The sequence below is a fragment of the Tiliqua scincoides genome, chromosome 3 (assembly GCF_035046505.1).
Source record: "Tiliqua scincoides isolate rTilSci1 chromosome 3, rTilSci1.hap2, whole genome shotgun sequence".
In the NCBI taxonomy this organism is placed as follows: domain Eukaryota; kingdom Metazoa; phylum Chordata; class Lepidosauria; order Squamata; family Scincidae; genus Tiliqua; species Tiliqua scincoides.
The window spans coordinates 28,625,645-28,646,956 of NC_089823.1; the positions used below are offsets into that span (position 1 = coordinate 28,625,645).

Here is a 21,312-nt window from a genome sequence, read left to right on the forward strand (position 1 = left end):
TCATGGCCGGAAGTGACATCATCAAGCAAATTAAAATAAATAACAATTAAAATAAATAATTAAATTAATGCAAAACAAATAAATAAGGGAAAGCCAGCCCTGTTCCACCAAATGAATTTTCTCTGTTGCCTGCCTGCAATAACCCCTCCCTAAATCAGTAAAATTTTCAGCCCTACCCATTGCCCAGTTTAGTTTAAGTTCTTATGTTTAAACCATATCACTGTCAAGATCCACCTGGCTTTGCAAGTCTAAAAAATAAGAAAAATTCACCTTACTAGTTGAAGCCTCTGTTTTATTATTTTCATGTGGAGGAGGCTGCCTTCTGGAACATTTGTTGAGCTCCAGTTCCATCAGAACGAGACCATTCTGGTGGCCTCACATTCCCCTTTGTCTGGCCTGACCATGAGCCAAGGCACGTTTGCTTACTTGCAAGTAAATGCCTACTTGCAAGTAAACACTTAGTTTCGCTTTCCATAGGACTCAATACACTTGCCAGCTTGGAGGGAGGGACTTCCTTCTCAGGTGTTTTTTGGGGGCTGCATTCATCTGGTCGGGACCACTCTAGTGTCGCTGGATTCCTCTCAGGCTGCCCTTTCTGATGGACAAAGGCAAGTTTACCTACTCACAAGTAAATGCATGATAGGACTCAGTTTCACTTTCCATAGGGCTCCATGAATTTTTGTTTTCTGGTTTTTTGGTCATAAAATTTGATAGAAAGGAGATATTTCATTCTGCAATGAAATACCGCACCCAGCGGCATAGATATGATGGTATTATTCCTTAAAAACCATTATTTTACCGCATGACCCCCCCCCCCATGCGCTTCACCTGGTGTGGTTTGCAACCCCCTAGCGACGCCACTGCTTCAAAGGCCTCCTGGTGCCTACTGAAAAACACTTTCGGTTTGTTGGCAGGATTTCACTGTCAGCGGAATTCTGTATGTGTGACAGGGGGTGTTCTGGACTGAATCCCTTGTGGATAGTGAGAGCCCACTGTACTCTCCACCGTGCAATTGTAAGCTTTTCTCCTCAGGAGTAAGCTGCACTGAGTTCATTGGGCCTTCCTCCCTAGTAAGTACTATAGGATAGCAGCCTAAGGGTGCAATCCTACCCTGCGCTAGAACAGGCAAGCCAAGAGGCTTGTGCTGTATCCAGTGCAGGATAGTGGCCATAAGCAGCCAGGGGCAAGGGCAAACTTTTCTCGTTACCCCTGGGTAAGGGCCGCTGGCCCCATGGGTCTCCTCGGACTCTTGAGGTGGCGCAAGTCTGAGGAGAGATCCGGCATAACTGACGGATCCCAGCCCAGCCTCCTGCTGCCCACCTGCTCACCCTGGGGCCGCCCACTGCCCACACTCCGCCCGCCCAGGAATGCCTTCCTCCTGCCTCCTCCCTGCCTCTCCCCCGCCTACCTTTCTTCCTTGTGTCGGCCCAGCCAGGCCGACGCAAGACTCGAGGAAGCCGGCGCGGAGGCTTCCGACAGCCTCCGCAGGCCGGCACTTCTTGGAATGTCGGCCTGGTTTCCTCTCAAGGAGGCGCAAGGGACTTCCGCCTGGGTCGGCGTAAGGGACTTGTGTCAGCCAAAGGGTGCTTTTGGATTGTGCCCAAAGTTGCAGAAAATTTCCATTTTAACATTTTTTTTTAAATGTAGGGCACTTTTTAGAAAAACTAAGTTATGAGTCACACTTTTGAGAAAAGAAGAAGCATACCACTCACACAAAGGATCCTTGTGCCAGTGAAAAAGTCCCTTTGTGCAAGTGTAATGCTCTTTCCATTCTCAGAGGAAGCTTGCGTTCACATAGCTCACTTCCATTCACTGAAATGTTACACTGGATGTGAACCATTGTATGCTTTTTATATGGATATTGTGTGTATGTATAAAATATCCTGCACATCCAATGGCATTCTCAAGTCTGGTATCAAATCACTGTTGCCCCAAACGATTGGTTCAGTGTTTCAGCAAACAAAAAAATCACCAGACATCCTCAAATTATGTGTCAGATCACCAGGGTCAAGTGTTCTCAGTGCCCAGAAACTCACACACGTCTCTTCTCAGTGGTTGTATTTCCATTGACATTTTTGAAAAGAGAAGAAGTAGTAGGAGTTCCTCTGAACGTTTTAGAGAAGCTTCTAATGTCTTTTTCTATGTAACCCATGGAAATGAAGGCCCATATCCGTCTCAGGCATGTTGTGCAGGGTACAGGATGGGGATTGGCAGCAACTACAAATAGTTGGCTAGTAAGCCAAGTCAATGTTTATGGACTCCTGGGAATCTTCATATGGAAAATTATTCTTGACTGAAAATGAAGAATTAAATTTTCCCCTTTCCTCTGTTGATGACATCTTATGTCATTTATTATTATTATTTTATTATTTTTATTTTTCACATTTTTATGCACCTAGGGGGATCAAGAGGGCAAATGTCCTAGGGTGCCGCCCCTGCAGGGCCAGTGTCTCCTTCCTTGCCCCCCTACCAACTTCCTTGAGTCCTGTCTGAAAACAAGTAGAATTTTAGGCCTTCCAAAGGCCTGCAAAGACCTCCCCTGGCCCTCATAAGGCCCTGTGGGGGGGGGGTGCATTCTCCTTTTTTAGGGGGGTAACATTCTGCGATTCTGGCCTCAGGCAGCGCAGGTACCATGATCACTAGTGCACTGAGGTGCCCTGCAAAACTTAAGACATAAGAACAGCCCCGCTGGATCAGGCCACAGGCCCATCTAGTCCAGGTTCCTGTATCTCACAGTGGCCCACCAAATGCCCCAGGGAGCACACAAGACATGACCTGCATCCTGGTGCCCTCCGCTGCATCTGACATTCTGACGTAGCACATTTCTAAAATCATTTCTACAATCTATTATGGCTTGTAACCTGTAATGGATTTTTCCTCCAGAAACTTGTCCAATCCCCTTTTAAAGGCATCTAGGCCAGATGCCATCACCACATACTACGGCAAGGAGTTCCACAGACCAACTACAGGCTGAGTAAAGAAATATTTTCTTTTGTCTGTCCTAACTCTCCCAACACTCAATTTTAGTGGATGTCCCCTGGTTCTGGTGTAATGTGAGAGTGTAAAGAGCATCTCTCTATCCACTTTATCCTTCCCCTGCATAATTTTGTTTGTCTCGGTCATGTCCCCTCTCAGGTGCCTCTTTTCTAGGCTGAAGAGGCCCAAACGCTGTAGCCTTTCCTCATAAGGAAGGTGCTCCAACCCAGTAATCATTTTATTTGCTCTCTTTTGCACTTTTTCCATTTCCACTATGACGTTTTTGAGATGTGGCGACCAGAACTGGACACAGTACTCCAGGTGTGGCTCTGTGTCCCGCTCTGGGAATGCCAGACTTACCTCTGTGCCCCCCTCTGGTAATGCCACTGGGCTTAGCATCAACAAAGACATTCTTAATATTCTAAGAATTATATTAAAACAGTGAATTATCAGCATTGACATGGGTATGTTAAAATGGTCAACCGTTTTACATGACTAGGCTTTGAAATATATTCATTTAGTGGCTTGTAACATCTTTGTGAATACTCTTGCCGGAACTTTTGTCTTCCACCATCAGATATTGTAACATGCTACAGTAATAAACTAAACAGACAGAAAGTTATTACAGGAAATAAATATTTTCTGAAGTGTTCTCTCAGTTTACTAGGAAAACAGTGCTGTGAATTGCAGTATATTTTGTGTAGTGATTTTTGATCTTTAAAAGTCAGGCTCCAATGAGCTATTCAACTAGATCTGTGTACCCAGGTGGGCTTTGGATTTGTTCTCTTCTAGCAGTCCTCCCTGCTGTGTGACAAACTGCTTTAGAACCTGAAAGGAGTTTCAGAAATAGTTTGTGATATGGCATGGGGTGTTAGCTATTCAGAGATTAAAAAGTAATAAATCCCACTGGGCACATCAAGTAGCCTTTGGATCTTAGCCAAAGGATTTTTAAAATTTACTCTTTATAGAATGTGTAGCTCTTTTAAACTTCTTATATTTCAGCTAGTAAATGGAGCTTGAGAGATGCATGGTGTCTCTCTAAAAAAAAAAAAGTGCAATATATTAATCAAAAGATACCACTGAAATCTTCAGGGTAAAATGGTATAAAGCCTAGCCTTTAAAAAAGAATTCACTTTTTATACATAAAACTTCCTGGTCCTTTAAGTTTCTGGTTTCCCCCTTTTAATTGTATGTTTTAGTAGTTTGAGAGATGTGAAATAGGAAGAGAACATTATTATACAACTGGAAAAATCCTACAAATTTGGTTGCCTAGGAACTTAGAAATGGGTTGCTCAAGTGTTGGATTCTGAAAAAAAATGCGCAGACCTGTACAAGGTTCCTAAAAATAGGAGGCTGATTCAGACTTGTGAAGCTGGTGACAAGGAATTAGAAATCATTTTATAATTGTTGTGAGAAGTAGAGAGAAGTAACGGTCAGGCCAATTCTAAGGGCACTGCTGTAGCCGGATGCAGCTGCGCCAAAATGGCTACTGCTGCATCCTGCTCCTGCGCAGCAGCCGTCAGAAGCCTCCTTGGGAGAAGGGAATTTACACTTGTACCGTTGGCACTAAAGAACTCAGGACGCTGGCACTAAAGCTCCCTGGATTGGGCTGCCTGTTAGTACTCCACTAACTAAATTTACAAGGCAGTTGACTGTGGGCCCAATCCTATCCAGTTTTCTAGTACCAGTGCAGCCATGCCAATGGGGTGTGCACTGCATCCTGTGGTGGGGAGGTAGTCACAGAGTCCTCTTCAAGGTATGGGAACATTTGTTCCCTTATCTTGGGGCTGCATTGTGGCTACACTGGTGCTGGAAAGTTGGATAGGCTTGGCCCTGTGTCACAAAGATAATACTTTATTTAAACGAAAGGGAAAATAGCACGCTATCTCTATGTAATACATGTTTAACTGGGTACATATCGTTTATTCTGATGTGGCAATTTAAGTATATTGAAAATTCAAAATAACGTTTAATGATTGTTCTGCTGTCATGTTAAAACTGCTTTTTCATAATAGCCTACTTTTAAAACCTTGCTTTCTCTCCCAGAGTACTTTCAAATTCAAATCTGAAAGTGATATTCATCTTGCTGAGCATCACAAACAAGTTCTCTATGATGGGAAACTTGCAAGTAGTATTGCCTTCACTTACAATGCTAAGGCTACCGATGCTCAGTTATGCCTTGAATCCTCACCAAAGGAAAATCCTTCAATTTTTGTACATTCCCCACATGCTCTTATGCTTCAGGTTTGTATTTATTGTTATTTTATATTTTTTAATTAATGGTCTGTAAAGTCTTAAAAGTTGCCAAGTTTTAAATGGCTGTATCAGGTTTTCATTTGTGCAGTGTGGTTTCTCTCTTTAAGTCTAATTTTTGGCATGTTGTCATTCTTTGATTTCTTCATTATAACCTGTAAATTCATCACCTTGATAGTGTTAATTATTCTCTAAAACACCTGTCATTCTTTATAAGGCAGGGTGGCAGAGTGCAAGTGTTTTTTGTGGCAGGATGCGAGTGTTTGAAAACATACATTCTGGATTAAGCTTGTCAAATCTGTATCATAAGTCATAGTAGAAATGTCTAGCTGTTATGTTCCAATTCATGATGCAGTGTCTCATGGGTTTGAAATCATGGGCTACTGTACATGAAATCAGGGGAATGTGGTACCTCTTACCATCCTAAAATGCTTCAGTGTTAAATTTATAAATAGCATCAACTTGCCTCCAATTCTTTTTCCAATTTTTTGCCTTCAATTTTTTCTTTTTGTAATTGAGATGTTTTCTGGAGAAACTTGGTGTGGTGATACTCCTGATTTTCATTAAGCAGTAATTACATTGAGCAGTTGTTTTTAAACTGAAGTACAGTTTTGATTAGGGTTAACTTTGGCTAAATCATGCTGGGCTTTTTAAAAGATGTTCTTTAAAGTTGTGCCAGTAAATCCATTAACCTGTATATAGTGATATTAGTGTCCACATGTCACCCAATCTGAATTTAATTTATTTTTTAAACACAGGATGTGAAAGCTATTGTGACACATTCAATCCACAGTGCAATTCATTCAATAGGAGGAATCCAAGTTCTTTTCCCCCTCTTTGCCCAATTAGACAATCGGCAGTTACATGACAGTCAAGTGGAAACTACTGTGTGGTAAGTTCATTTTTATAAAATATATTACTAAAACTGATTGTCTGAAGTTCTAGTAAATATGGATTGTATGTGTTAGGCTACAATCCTATATACATCAACAATTTTCAACCTGTGTGTCATGGCACATTGGGGAGTTTGGGGAGGGTCATTTGTTAATAGGACCATTGGGGGATGTAAGCTCCCCACCAGTAGAATAGTGTGCCTTCTCAACTGTCAAAAAACTGATCGTGCAGCTTGACAATTTTAGTGTCTTGGCAGTGTGCCATAAGATGAAAAAGGTTGAAAATTGTTGCTATACATGCATACCTGAGACCAGGGGTGCCCGAACACCGGCCCTGGGGCCACATGCCTCACAATCTGGCCCTCAAGGAACCCCCAGTCTCCAATGAGCCTCTGGCCCTCCATATACTTGCTGGAGCCCGTCCAGGCCTGATGCAACTGCTCTCAATGTGTCAGCCAGCTGTTCGACCTCTTGCGTACACTGCAAGATGAGGGCTCCCTTCACTGCTTGCTGTTTCACATCTTTGGTGCAGCTGCAGCAGCAAAAGAAAAGCTGGCCTTGCTTTGTGCAAGGCCTTTTATAGGCCTTTACCTATTGCAAGACCTTCATTCATTTATATGTTCTGTCTCTAATATATTCATGTATGTAAATTTATTCAAATTTGAAATGTAAATTAATTCATTTTTTCCCTGGCTCCCAACACAGTGTCAGAGAGATGATGTGGCCCTCCTACCAAAAAGTTTGGACACCCCTGCCTGAGACTAAGTCCCACTGGATACAATGGGGCTTACTTTTGAATAGACAGATACTGGTTTCTGCTGCTTGAGTGTCTTTTCTCTTTATAAAGTTTTGTGCATCCTTTTCCCTTCTCCACCCCCTTCTCTAATTTCCTATGTTGTATCCTGATTGGAGAAAATAATTTGCAACCATAAAATTAGAGAGGGAGGGAGACAGTGTAGGTTTTGGGAGGGGGGATAAAAAGAGTTTAAAGTCTACAAAATTTGTTGAACTATGGAATATAAAATATTCTTCAAGACAATTCAACTCTTTCAGCTTCAGCTCTTTCCAGAATACTGACTTAATTATAATACATGAATCAGAATTTCTGGAGAGGAAGTAATCTTCCGGCATTTCTTAGCCTGTTCTGTAAATGCCAACTTGTACCTATAAATAATGGAAAGAGAATAATAAGAGAAGTAATTGTGGGCACTTCTGGTTTTTTAGATTTATTGCTAATGCCAAAAATGGAATTAGAATTCTTGTTTTGGACATTTATAGCAATTACTAAATTATTTCAGTAAACTTAAACAGTGTGATCACTTATCAGATGTACTCTGGTGGTCTTGTGACTTAATAGTAAAGGATAATACCTTAAAAATGTTTAGTAAACATCAGCATTTGCTTCGTTTGCTATAATGCAGCAGATATACTCCAACTAGCTTACGGTACAGCTGATAGGACTGTATCACCTATCCAGTACACTTTTAAAGTGTTTAAAATTAATGAAAATGAGAACTTGGAATCAAAACACATAATTCTGCTTTCTGTCTTTTTCCGTTCCCCCCCCCCCCCAAATCTATGAAAAAATAAAACCATTTTAAAACACTCCTAATAGTAAGGGAAGATTTCTGTTATCAATCTCAAGTAACCATCTTATAAAGAAAAATACTCTTAGATTTGAATATGTTGCTTTGGATTTTTGAATATGCTCATGGATTTTTTTAAAGAACACAGAGAATTTAGCATTAAGCTAAATAATTGCTGTTATGACTTACTGAGACTTCCTTTACTGGTATCTAGATCAGATATAAGTAGGACTTCCAGGAGATTTTCAGCCTAGATCTGTTTTTCCAACCCTGCATTGCTGCTGAATGTCAACTTGATTTGGACATTCTGAAGCAAAATTCGGGGTGGGGAAGAGGCTTTTCTTAGAGATAAATAGTGAACTAATCAGAACTAGTGAACCTTAACCGTTGAATGGCTCTAATTTGGAGAACAATTTCTCTTTTACCAGCCTAAATAAAACATGATTACTATTTTCTTCAGTGTTTTTGCAGGCATGTTAATGGGGTTCTGTGCCTGTGCAGTCTTATTCAGAGACTTTATAAAGCTAACAGCCCAATCCTAACTGGGCTGTCCATGGGTGGAATGTTTGTTCCGCTGACGGAAGTGCTGCAGTGAAAATGTGCTGTGATGCACATACAAGTAGGCTGCTAATGCATACGGCTGCTAGCTGTGGGCACAGGCCAGTGGAGAGGCCTCCCACTACCAGCATCAGAATGTTGGTGGTGGAGGTGTGATAGTGGATGTAATGGGGCAGGGAAGGGGAGGAATGGGGAAATGTCTGGGCAGGGAGGGTCACATGCAGGAGGTGGAACGGGAGGGAATGGGTGGATCCTGTTGGCACTGGCTTGCACCAGGATCCTAACTCTGTCCCTCTCCATTACTCTCCTCTGTCCTGCACCTGCAAAATGGCAGATCATACTTTGGGTTGAGAACGAAAGTTCCATTATCTCAAGGAGGCCTCCAGGACTTGCAGGATGCAGTGAACATTCCATTGGCACAGCTGCACCAGCAGAGGGGGATTTAGTTTGGACTGGGATGCAGCTAACTTTGCAGCCAGCAGCATGCCCATCTGTGGTGCTGTGCACATGCAACTGGACATGGCTTGTGCCTTCTCCCTCTGTTCTTCTTTAGCTGCCACAGTGGTAGCCTGGTTGAGAACCTCCAGTCTGTTGTTTGCCTGAAGAGCTAGGTTTTAATCATTCACTTCTTTGTTTTTTCCTTCCTTTTTTATTTCTTACTACTTTTTTCCCATTCTCATGGTGTTTTTAAATAAAACTTTGCTCTATAGTCAGATATTTGTGAATCTCTCAAGAAAGACTTCTCATGGATATTTCATTGCATGATAATTACTGCATGGTTCTTCAATGAATAAAAATGAATAAACTTTTTATTAGGTGACTTTTGGCATTAATTTTTGAGTTGTAAATCAAAACATGTTTATTGAATTGAAAACGTACTTTGGAATTATCTAACCAAAGTTAAAATCACTGTTATGTTCATAATTAAATCATTCCTTAATCCAGGGCAGTATTTAAAATGCCCTAGGCTAGTCATAGACTAATATTCGATTCCAGGACTTACATTAGGCTGAAGGGGCAAGGAAGGTTCAGAAAGGAATTGATAGCAGTTTGTTTCTGGATATCTATAGAGAAATAATATAAGAATGGTCTCAATCTGATGAACACAGTTCCCAAAAAACACCCAAGAAGGAAGTCCCTGCCTCCAAGCTGACAAATGTATTGAACTCTATGGAAAGTGAAACTAAGCTACATGTTTGTATTTACTCATGAGTAAACAAACATACCTTGGCTTGTGGTCAGGTCAGTCAAAGAGGAATGCAAAGCTACCAGTATGGGTAGAGCCTCCATTTGCCTGAAGATAACATCCACAAGGTTGCCAGTTCGAGGCCACCGGCACCGTGTGGACCTTGAAGCAGCTGACAAGCTGAGCCGAGCTATTTCCATCTGCTCTGAGCGTGGGAGGATGGAGGCCAGGATGGAGGCCAGATCAGAATGAAACATCTGAATTGTTGTGGCTCTTGAAAGATAGAGCCTTCTTTCAATTGTAAAAATCCCTACAGGGATTTAAATTAGCCTGCCTGTGTAAACCGCCTTGAATAAAGTCTTGAATAAAGACCAAGAAAGGCGGTATATAAATACCTGTATTATTATTATTATTATTATTATTATGGTCCCAATCTGATGAAAGTGGAGCTTAACAAATGCTGCAGAAGGCAGTTCCCCTTTGCATAAAAAAGAATAAAACAGAGGCTTGAGCTGGTAAGGTGAATTGTTTTTTTCTTTTTTAGACTTGTAAAGTTGATAGTGATATGGTTTAAATATAAGAACTTAAATTGAACTGAGCACTGGGTAGGGCTGAAAATCTTACTGATTTTGTGTGTGTGCATGTGGGTATTATTGCAGGCAAGCTACAGAGAAAATTCACTTGGTGTATTAGGTCTTGCTTCCCCTTATTTATTTGTGTGACCATTGTTCTACTTTTTCTGGATTCCCTTTTTCCTTTTCTCCCTTTTCAAAATGGGGAGCGGGGATAGTTAAAGGAGAAGGATGGTGGCAACAAGGAAGGGAAGGGGGAAGGAAGGAGGTGGGCATGGAAGCTACTGGACTTGGGTGGAAACTGGAGAATTGGCATATTTAATATGCTCCAGGTGGGGAAGAAGACATCATAAGGGGTGGGTGGGTTATGTTTTGTGTGCTTAGGGAGGCCATAGGGAGGAATTGAACATCACACTGCCTCAGGCATCAGGAGGGGTTTGGCCAGGCCTAACAAAAACGGAATGTGTAATTGACATATGTAGGAAATTCAAGTAGACATTGAATTTCAAGAGATGATCCCTTTTTGAATTAGTTCCCAAAATTATTCACTTACGTAGTTTATTTCATCAAAAAAATTTTTTATCAGACATGTATTAAAATTACATCATGCCATTAAACATGTGGTGATACTTATTGTACCTCTCATCAGAACTATAAATTTCCAGTTTTAAGGTTTTTTCAATTTTTTTGCAATATAGTAGATTCTGTCCCACCCACCAAATTCAGTAAATTTGAATTGTTAAATTATTAGAATTGTTAGGTAAGTTAGAAAATGTGAACTGTAGGACAATATAACAGTAATCTTACTCTGAGTGCTGAGCTGTGATTTATTTTGTGATTTATCTTAACAAAAAGTTGGAAGTTATTCCAGGTGCACTTGAAGCTTCTGATAGGTTATGTTTTGTGTGTGCCCGTCTAGTATGGCTTATATATGAATCTGACACAAATTGAGATATTTTTGATAGACTCTGTTCTTTGGTGAGTGTGTTTGAATTTGTTTGAATTCACAGTTAACATATTTGGTTAAGCTAGCAATCATGTATGCAAAACTACATGTTCTTCTATGCTGCATGTAATCGCAAGTCATTATTAAAGAAATAATTGGGAACTTTGTCAGTGTTATTTAACAAATTGACCAAATCCTACAAATCTGCCCCAATTTGTGTTTTGGTCAGTTGTTAAATCTGTAAATGTTTAAAATTCCATCAATAATTTAAATTATTTTTTTAATATAAAGAATAGTAATCTAAAACTTTACTTTATGCTCTGTAATCCACTTTGTGAGCTTTTTATGAAAAGCGGTACATAAATATTTTTAATAATAATAGTCATCTTAAATTATCCCTCCCATTCCATTTTTTGTCTGTAATAAAGTGGGTGCTAACCATCAAGTTTATGAAGTAGCAGCTTCTGTAATCATCTGTGTTGTAGTCTAGGAATAATACAGTATCTCTCTTGAATGTTTATAATTTCGTTTTGACGTTCTTTTGGAGAGAACAATTAGGTTCACAATTTGTGCCAGAGATGATCTAGAGATGAGCTCTGCATTTGTCATACTGCTGATTCACAGCCCAATCCTAAACTTCCCGGTGCCCTCTGGAGCAGCAGTGCCAAAGCAGCTACTGCTGTATCCTGCAGGCACTGGAAAGCTGCCAGGAGTCTCACTGGGGGAAGGGGACATTTTCTCCCCCTGCCCCCCCCCCCGAGGCTGCACTGCCACCCGGCAGTCTCACTTAACCTGGTGGCAATGTGTCCTCCTCATGCCAGAGTTGGTCCCAGCACCTGACTGGTGCTGGCCCGACGCCAGTGCTCCCTACTCATTGGGTGCCATAAATTTTCTTTATGGCACATTTACGGCACCCAGCACCAGTGCTTGTGCTCAGTGATAGTGGTGGGTGAGTTTAGAATTGGGCCCTTAGTGGGCTTAGTGAATTCAGGGAGTGTCTGGTAAGCACTCCAAATCAAAGTTCTAAGCAGGGATTAGTACGTAGTAGGCATTACTGTGTTGATCGTAAGCAGAGATCATGGGATAGTTAAACTGCCCCTTTTGAGCATTCTAAGAGAGGTTGGGGTTGTTAGATGTGCCCTTGTTTGTGAACTTGGAGAGAAACTTGACAGCACGTGTGTCTGCCAGACTGCCTTCAGAAGGAATGCTGAACTCAGGACTTCAAGGCAAATATAGAGTTTTAGAATAAAGGAAATGAAAGGGGAGATTTCTGAAACAGGATTTTTCTGGGAGACAAAAGATAGGTATGCTAATATTGAGACAGAAGTCATTGTGGGCTAAATAAGTGAGTAACATTAATCTGGAGAAACAGAAGAGTCAGAAAACATTTGAGGTTTAGCTAGTCAATCAGTGGCAAGGAGTTGTAGTGATAGGGTTGAAGACAATGGTAAGGTACCTGCTTTGTATGCTGAGAATTCTAGATTCACTCTAGCATCTCTAGGTGGGGCTAAAATCCTGGCAAACTATGTCGGGACCCAATCCTATTCAACATTCCAGTGCTGATGCAGCCCCTTGAGGAGACCTCTGTGACTCCTCAACTGCTGGATATAGTTTATGCCCCATTGGCATGGTTGCTTAGGGAAGTTGGACATAGGAAAGGAAAGAATTGGGCCCTTAGTTGGTGTAAACACCAAACTAGATGGAGGAGTGATCTGAAACAGTGTAAGGTAACTTCATGTGTTCATTAGTGTGGAATAAGATAAGTTCATTCAGATTCTCATTATCCTATTATCTTGGCTGCCACAGTGGTCAATTCTTTGTTAAAAACACAAACATACAGGCATAACTTTCACCTTTCTCAGGCTAGCACCTTCATGACATATGCCTGTAACTGTATGTGGCAGTCTTGGCCAAAATGTCGGCTTTAAGCCCAAATGGGGCTGTTTTTGATAACACAATCCTGATTGTGTTCATATACAATAGTGATTGTGTTCAGGAGTGAACATTTATGATTAATTGTACAAGGTCCCCTCTGTTATCAATAGCAGTACTTGCTTCTGATCACCACCCCCCACAAGGGTAAGTTTACTTGCTGGGGGAGTGGCATAGAGGATCTTGGGAATATTCTTCTGGTCTTTCTTATTTTAGGCTTTATTGGAAAACTCTTGGAAAGACTCCCAAGTTTTTTCAGAGCTTCAAAAATCATGAGTTATAAGATAACCTAGAGGGAGCTCTTTAAATGCTACTATTGGTTTATATACCAACCATTGTGGTGTTTGTTTTATTATCATTACTTTACGTACATATTGTTATGTTCTAGATTGGGCATGGCATAGAGGAGATATAGGAATGGGCTGAAGTATCCTTTATATTTGCCTTTGTGTCTAGGGGAGTTGGAAATAGGCAACAATGGAGAGCAATTTTGTATGGCAATACACAGAATTTTGCAAGTATAATGTGAATCCTGCAGCAGTCCGATGCATTTTAGTTTCTGGTAAGTTAAATTCTGTTTGAAAAAAAAACAAAACTGTTCAGCTTGGAAGATGACCTTCTTAGAAATATTACTTTCCCTCTCTTCGACAGTGACCTGTTCCATGATTTGTAGATGTTTTACATATTTTGCAAGACCCATATAATAAAGTGCCAATTCACCCCTAAAGTAAGACCTTTTATTCTTGGGAAAACACCATCATTTAATTCATTATCCATTGCTGAGTTTTAATTTGAATATAAATGCTGTAATGCTTTAACATAAGCTCAGGCCAGTCATACAATTTATATGTACTCTATGGTGCTATATCTTTACTCACAAATTACTCTGAAAGCTGCCTTTTTCAAGAACAAATTGTGTTAATCCCCAACTGAAATGAAGTCATTGTGCCACTGTATTTTCTCACATTCAACCCTTGTTATCTTTACCTTTCACTTTTCCTGTGCTGTCTTCCCTTGGAACAACGTGTGTGCCTGTCTGTCTCTATGTCTATCTCTCTTTCAGTTAGAGAATGGTTATATAGATAATTAAAAAATACTCCTATGACTTGACAAAGATGAGTCAGTTGATTGGTAGGAAAGCTGAGGCTGGAAATTGGGATTCCTGAAGACCTGTCCATGCTATAGTTTCTAATCTTGTTTACGTATAAAGAAGTTTATATGACTAATATTTTATTAAGAGACAATTATGGGAAAAATCCTGGCTGCAAATATGAGTGTGATCAAGAATTTAGTAAAATAGCTGGGATTAATTTCATTTTTCAAGAAACAGTTTGTTCTGGTAGAACTGTTGATGTATGAATTTTGGTTGCAGAAGAAAACAATATAAACATATTTTTTCCCCTACAAATTACAACCATACACTTTCCCCACAATCTTGATTAGAGCATGACAAGAGCCCTTAGGCCCCTGGATCAAGCCAAGGGCCCATCTAATCTCACTTCCTGTATCTCATAGTGGCGCACCAGATGTCTTGGGGAGCACTCAAGATTACAAGATACGCATATACCAGTGCTTCCCAAACCATTTAGTACCAGGACCCACTTTTAACTACAATCTATTGTGACCCTCTAGACAACAAAAAGATCTAGAAAGAAGCAATCTTTTATTAATAATAATAAATAAATTATTAATAATCAGGATCCTGTGCTCCTGAAGCTGCTAGAGACCTTACATATGTATGCGTGTGTGTAGACCCTTGCTATACTCTCCCTAGAAATGAAGCTGAAGGATTATTCCCCCAAACCTTTACAGTCATTGCAGGATATCCAGAAGACTAAATTGGAGAGCAAGATGTGCAGTTAAGCACTTTTAGGCTAGAAACTGGGTTCACATGTGATCTACAGAATGCCAGTTATTAGAGAAAATTGGAAAATATTTTAATTTTGGGATACGTAAATTACCTATCACAGGTTAGCATTCCAGCTAAAAATTTTCTTCTGCAAATTGGGCAAGAGAACTTGCAAAGTTGTTTTTTTTTTTAACATTTAAAAAAGTTTTTGTGACCCACCCAAAATTGACTTGCAACCCACTGGTGGGTCCTCCCCCACAGTTTGGGAAACACTGTGGTATATTGTTGCTATTCCCTTTCATCTGGCATTCTGAGGTAACCTACTTATAAAACCAGGAGGCTGCATATTGTTGTGACTTGTAACTTGTAATGGATTTTTCCTCCATAAATCTATCGTCACCCATTAAGGGCATCTAGACCTGATGCCACCTCAAGATCCTATGGCAGGGTTCCACAAATTAATTACTGGTAAAGAAATATTTTATTTTGTCCGTCCTAGCTCTCCCACCACTCAATTTTAGTCCCCGAATTTTGTTGTTGTGCGAGAGGGAAAAGAACTTCCCAGTATTCACTCTATCCATACCCATGCATAATTTTATATGTCTCAATCATGTCCCCCTCAGGTATCTTATTTCTAGACTGAAGAGCCCCAAATGCTGTAGGCTTTCCTCATAAGGGATGTGCCGCACCCCACTAATAATTTTTGCTGTCTTCTGCACCTTTTCCAGTTCCATCATACAGGCATAACTCTGTATGATTTTGATTTTTTGCCCCAATGTGCATGACTTTACACTTACTGACATTGAAGTGCATCTGCCATTTTGCTGCCCATTCTGCCAGTCTGGAGAGATCCTTCTGGAGCTCCTCACATTCACTTCTGGTCTTCACCGCTCGGAAAAGTTTGGTGTCGTCTGCAAACTTAGCCACTTCACTGCTCAACCTTGTCTCCAGGTCATTTATGAAGCGGTTGAAAAGCACCGGTCCCAGGACAGATCCTTGGGGCACACCGCTTTTCACCTCTCTCCATTGTGAATTGCCCATTGACACTCACTCTCTGCTTCCTGGCCTCCAACCAGTTCTCAATCCACGAGAGGACCTGTCCTCTAATTCCCTGACTGTGGAGTTTTTTCAGTAGCCTTTGGTGAGGGACCGTGTCAAATGCCTTCTGAAAGTCCAGATATATAATGTCCACAGGTTCTCCCACATCCACATGCCTGTTGACCTTTTCAAAGAATTCTATAAGGTTCGTGAGGCAAGACTTACCCTTACAGAAGCCATGCTGACTCTCCCTCAGCAAGGCCTGTTTGTCTATGTGTTTTGAGATCCTATCTTTGATGAGGCATTCCACCATCTTACCCGGTATGGATGTTAGGCTGACCGGCCTATAGTTTCCCGGGTCCCCCCTCTTTCCCTTTTTAAAAATAGGCGTGACATTTGCTATCCTCCAATCTTCTGGCACCGTGGCCGTTTTGAGGGACAAGTTGCATATTTTAGTCAAGAGATCTGCAACTTCATTCTTCAATTCCTTAATAACTCTTGGGTGGATGCCATCAGGGCCCAGTGACTTATTGATCTTTAATTTATCAATGAGGTCTGAAACGTCTTCTCTTTTAACCTCTATCTGACTTAACTCCTCGGTCAGGAGGGGCCGTTCGACCTGCCCGAGGTCTTCTGCTGTGAAGACAGATGCAAAGAACTCATTTAATTTCTCTGCCATCTCTAAGTCTCCTTTTATCTCCCCTTTCCCTCCCTCACCATCCAGAGGGCCAACTGCTTTTCTGGTGGGTTTCCTGCTTCTAACATATTTGAAGAAGCTTTTATTATTCCCCTTAATGTTGCTGGCCATGCGTTCCTCATAGTCTCGCTTGGCCTCCCGTATCACCTTCTTACATTTCTTTTGCCACAGTTTATGTTCCTTTTTATTCTCCTCATTAGGGCAAGACTTCCATTTACGGAAGGAAGCTTCCTTGCCCTTCACAGCCTCTCTAACTTGGCTGGTTAGCCATGCAGGCACCCTCCTGGATTTAGTGGAACCCTTCTTTCTTTGCGGTTTACACCTCTGCTGGGCCTCTATTACTGTTGTTTTAAGCAGCCTCCATGCACTCTGGAGAGATTGGACTCTTTTTACCCTCCCTTTCAACCTCCTTCTAACCAGCCTCCTCATTTGAGGGAAGTCCGCCCGTCAGAAGTCAAGGGTTTTTGTTAGAGATTTGCCTGGTATTCTTCCCCCAACGTGCATGTCAAAACGGATCGCAGCATGATCACTGTTCCCCAATGGCTCAGTAACGTTTACATCTCTAACCAGGTCCTGCGTACCGCACAATATTAAATCCAGAGTCACCTGTCCTCTGGTGGGCTCCATGACTAGCTGCTCTAAGCCACAGTCATTTAGCACGTCAAGAAATCCGGTTTCCTTATCGTGACCAGAACACAAATTGACCCAGTCAATATGAGGATAATTGAAGTCGCCCATGATTACAACCCTGTCCCTCCTTGTCACCTCCCTGATCTGTTTCCTCATTTCAAGGTCCCCATCCGATTTCTGGTCTGGAGGACGATAGCACTCCCCCAGTATTACATCGCTGCACAAGCCTGGTAATTTAACCCACAGAGATTCTACGGTGGAGTCGGACCCACCTTCAATCTCTACTTTGCTGGATTCTATCCCTTCCTTAACATAAACGGCCAACCCACCTCCAACATGCCCCTGCCTGTCCCTCCTGTAGAGTTTATAGCCCGGGATTGCGGTATCCCACTGATTCTCCGCATTCCACCAGGTTTCCGTTATGCCCACTATGTCAATGTTTTCCCTTGTCACCAGACATTCCAGTTCTCCCACCTTTGCTCGTAGACTTCAGGCATTCGCATAAAAGCATTTGTACACAGAATGCCCCAGGATGGGCTGCTTATTCGCTCCTTTGTCCCCGCATCCTCTCATTGTGCCAAATCGTCTATCACATCCCATCACGCTACCTTTCCCAATTTCTTCTCCTACTCTGCCTTTGTCTTGTTGTTCTCTAACCTCCCCATCCTCATCCCATAGGGATGAGGAGTCCCGAACCGGATGCCCCTCGGCTCCTGCCGGCCTTCCCCCAGGGATCAGTTTAAAAGCTGCTCTGCCACCTTTTTAATGTTATGCGCCAGCACTCTGGTTCCATTCTGGTTCAAGTGGAGCCCGTCCCTCTTGTACAGGCCCCGCGTGTCCCAAAAAGTTCCCCAGTGCCTAACGAATCTAAACCCCTCCTCCCTACACCACCGTCTAATCCACGCATTGAGACCCCTGATCTCCGCCTGCCTAGCTGGCCCTGCGTGTGGAACAGGTAGCACTTCAGAGAACGCTACCTTTGAGGTCCTGGCTTTCAGCTTCCTGCCTAAAAGCCTAAATTTGGCCTCCAGGACCTCCCAGCTACACTTGCCCACGTCGTTGGTGCTGACATGCACCACAACTGCTACCTCTCCCCCAGCACTGTCTACCAGCCTGTCTAGACGAGAAGTGATGTCCGCAACCTTTGCACCAGGCAGGCAAGTCACCATGCGGTCCTCACATCCGTCGCAAACCCCCCTCTCTATGTTTCTAATAATCGAATCCCCCACTACAAGAAGCCCCCGACCCCCCTTCCGCCGAGGAGTATCCCGAGTGCGTTCGGATACCGGCCCATCCCCTGGAGAAGGGGTCCCCCCTAGGGGATTGTTTCCCTCCTCTCCAGGATGACGTCCTCCAGCCCCGAGACTTGCCACCCGGGCAGCTGAGGAGCTGCATGCCTGAGGTTGGGACGAAGCCTGATCGTCCCCGGAAGTCTCCCCACGGTCCTCCTCTGCCTGCCTGCGCTTCTCCAGGTCGCCCACCAAGGCTTCAAGGGAGTGGACGCGTTCCCTGAGACCCTGGAGCTCCTTGCTCCGAGGACACACCCATGACTTATGCCCCAGAGGCATATAATCATACATGTGGCACTCGATGCAGAACACTGGATAGCCCCCACCCTGCTGCTGGCTGTCTGACTGCATAGTATTCATAACTTGTAACCTAGTCTCCATTTGCTAGATGAAATGCAAGGCTTACAGTCAGCTTTTAGGAATGTTTAGGAATTCTTTTAGATAATAAAAGACTTGTGTGTGTTTTACCATGGTCAGCAGATGGCCTCCATAGTGGGTGATATGATTCAAATCAGGAAAATTGTGCAAGATAAAACATTCATCACTCATTTGGACTTGTGCATGTGACTATAATAATAATAATAATAATAATAATAATAATAATAACAACAGTATTTATTGTTACCCCTATATGTAGGGGTTACTGTTTTAGTGGTAGATCTGTTAGTAGTTTTCTTGCTGTCACATCAGGTTATGCTGAGGGCACAACTTATCTCAAGGGCACAACTGGAAGAAACAGTGTATGTTGTCCTGTACTCCTTTGAGGAGGATCAGGATATTAAATGGGATAATGAAAGTGTATTGAAAGTGTATAGTTGTATCTTAGCTTTCTCAGCCTGATAGCCTCCTGAGCCCCCAACAAACCCATTGGGAGGGTTAAGGCACCATCCGGAATTTGGTAGAATGCAAATGATTCCAGGGTTATGGGAATTCAGCAATGATTGCCACTCCCTCCCCTTTTGTGAACAAAAGAAGCTTTTATTCATGGAAGTAGGGATTAATTTCCAACCTGTTGTATTTTTATTGTGTATTATATTGATTTTTGTAAACTGCCTTGAGGTTCTATATAGTGAAACGAAGATAGATCCCACAAACAAATTGTGTCTCCTGGCTCTTTAAAGAACAAATGGATGCGGTGGGGAAAATCTGACACAATATTGGCTACATAAGAACAGCCCCACTGGATCAGGCCATAGGCCCATCTAATCCAGCTTCCTGTATCTCACAGCGGCCCACCAAATGCCCCAGGGAGCACACCAAATAACAAGAGACCTGATCCTGGTGCCCTCCCTTGCATCTGGCATTCTGACATAGCCCATTTCTAAAATCAGGAGGTTGCACATACACATCATGGCTTGTAACCCGTAATGGATTTTTCCTCCAGAAACTTGTCCAATCCCCTTTTAAAGGCGTCCAGGCCAGATGCCATCACCACATCCTGCGGCAAGGAGTTCCACAGACCAACCACACACTGAGTAAAGAAATATTTTCTTTTGTCTATTCTAACTCTCCCAACACTCAATTTTAGTGGATGTCCCCTGGTTCTGGTGTTTTGTGAGAGTGTAAAGAGCACCTCTTTATCCACTCTGTCCATCCCCTGCATAATTTTGTATGTCTCAATCATGTCCCCCCCCAAGCGCCTCTTTTCTAGGCTATAGAGGCCCAAACGCCGTAGCCTTTCCTCATAAGGAAGGTGCCCTAGCCCAGTAATCATCTCAGTCGCTCTCTTTTGCACCTTTTCCATTTCCACTATGTCTTTTTTGAGCTGCGGCAACCAGAACTGGACACAATACTCCAGGTGTGGCCTTACCATCGGTTTGTACAACTGCATTAGCCGTTTTGTTCTCAATACCTTTTCTAATGATCCCAAGCATAGAATTGGCATTCTTTACTGCCGCTCTCAATCCATGAGAGGACCTGTTCTCTAATTCCCTGACTGAGGAGTTTTTTTAGTAGCCTTTGTTGGGGGACCATGTTGAATGCCTTCTGAAAGTCCAGATATATAATGTCTACGGGTTCTCCTGCATCCACATGCCTATTGACCTTTTCAAAGAATTCTATAAGGTTCGTGAGGCAAGACTTACCCTTATAGAAGCCATGCTGATTCTCCCTCAGCAAGGCCTGTTCGTCTGTGTGTCCATTCTTTCCTTGCCTTATCCACTGCACCATTGTGCAAGCCTCTATCACTGTGAATATTTATTTTGGTATAGCTGTTATGTAGACATTTACATAGTTCTGACTGTCTTTGGGCTTACATTGACTACATGAACACAAGCATGCATGTATAGATGGTGTGCAGTTCTTCTTTATTAATTTATCTGTATGTGTTCTGAATACTGGCAGAATGTGTGCCATCAGTGTCAGCATCACAAGTGGGTCTCGTTGACCTGTACCCCTGTGAAGACCCACATGTCCTGGCAGGAGCTGCTGCACAAGTTGCAGGATGTGGAACTAGTATGAGAAAATATAGAGTTTAGTGTGACTATATGTTCCTATAAAAGTTTTATATGTTTCAAGTCACTAGCAACTAATAGATAATAATAAAAGCATTATGGCTTTACCTGTGAAAAAGCCTTATTTGGCTGGTTGGGAGGGAAGGAGAAAGTGTTCAAATGAGTCTTACCTTGCATGAACATTTCCTCTACTCCCATACCCACCGGCCAAATGGGGTTTCTATCAGGCCCTTGCAAGAATTTCAGGCAGTTGGGAAGAAAGGTCATTAAAAAACAGCGCAAGAGGAAAATGCTATGCAAGTCTCAATTATTGTGGCACTTCCTCCTCCTCACACTATTCCCAACAGCTATCAGAAATTATTTGGTGATGAGGAAAGACTGGAATCGCCACCACTTTAGCTGATAAAGGTTTCAGCAACAGCACAAGCAGCTCTTCTTTCATGAGATGTGTGTC

The 21,312-nt window shown here is 42.3% G+C and overlaps 1 protein-coding gene across 9 annotated transcripts in view; it reads left to right on the forward strand.

Moving 5' to 3' along the window:
- NBEA (neurobeachin) overlaps positions 1–21,312 on the forward strand; it is a 472,923-nt gene that overhangs the window by 56,809 nt on the left and 394,802 nt on the right. For all 9 annotated transcript variants that reach the window (XM_066621990.1, XM_066621993.1, XM_066621995.1 and 6 more), the window contains exons 9-10: positions 5,023–5,220; positions 5,988–6,121. In XM_066621990.1, coding sequence (XP_066478087.1) covers positions 5,023–5,220; positions 5,988–6,121 — 332 coding nt within the window. The remainder of the gene's footprint in view (positions 1–5,022; positions 5,221–5,987; positions 6,122–21,312) is intronic.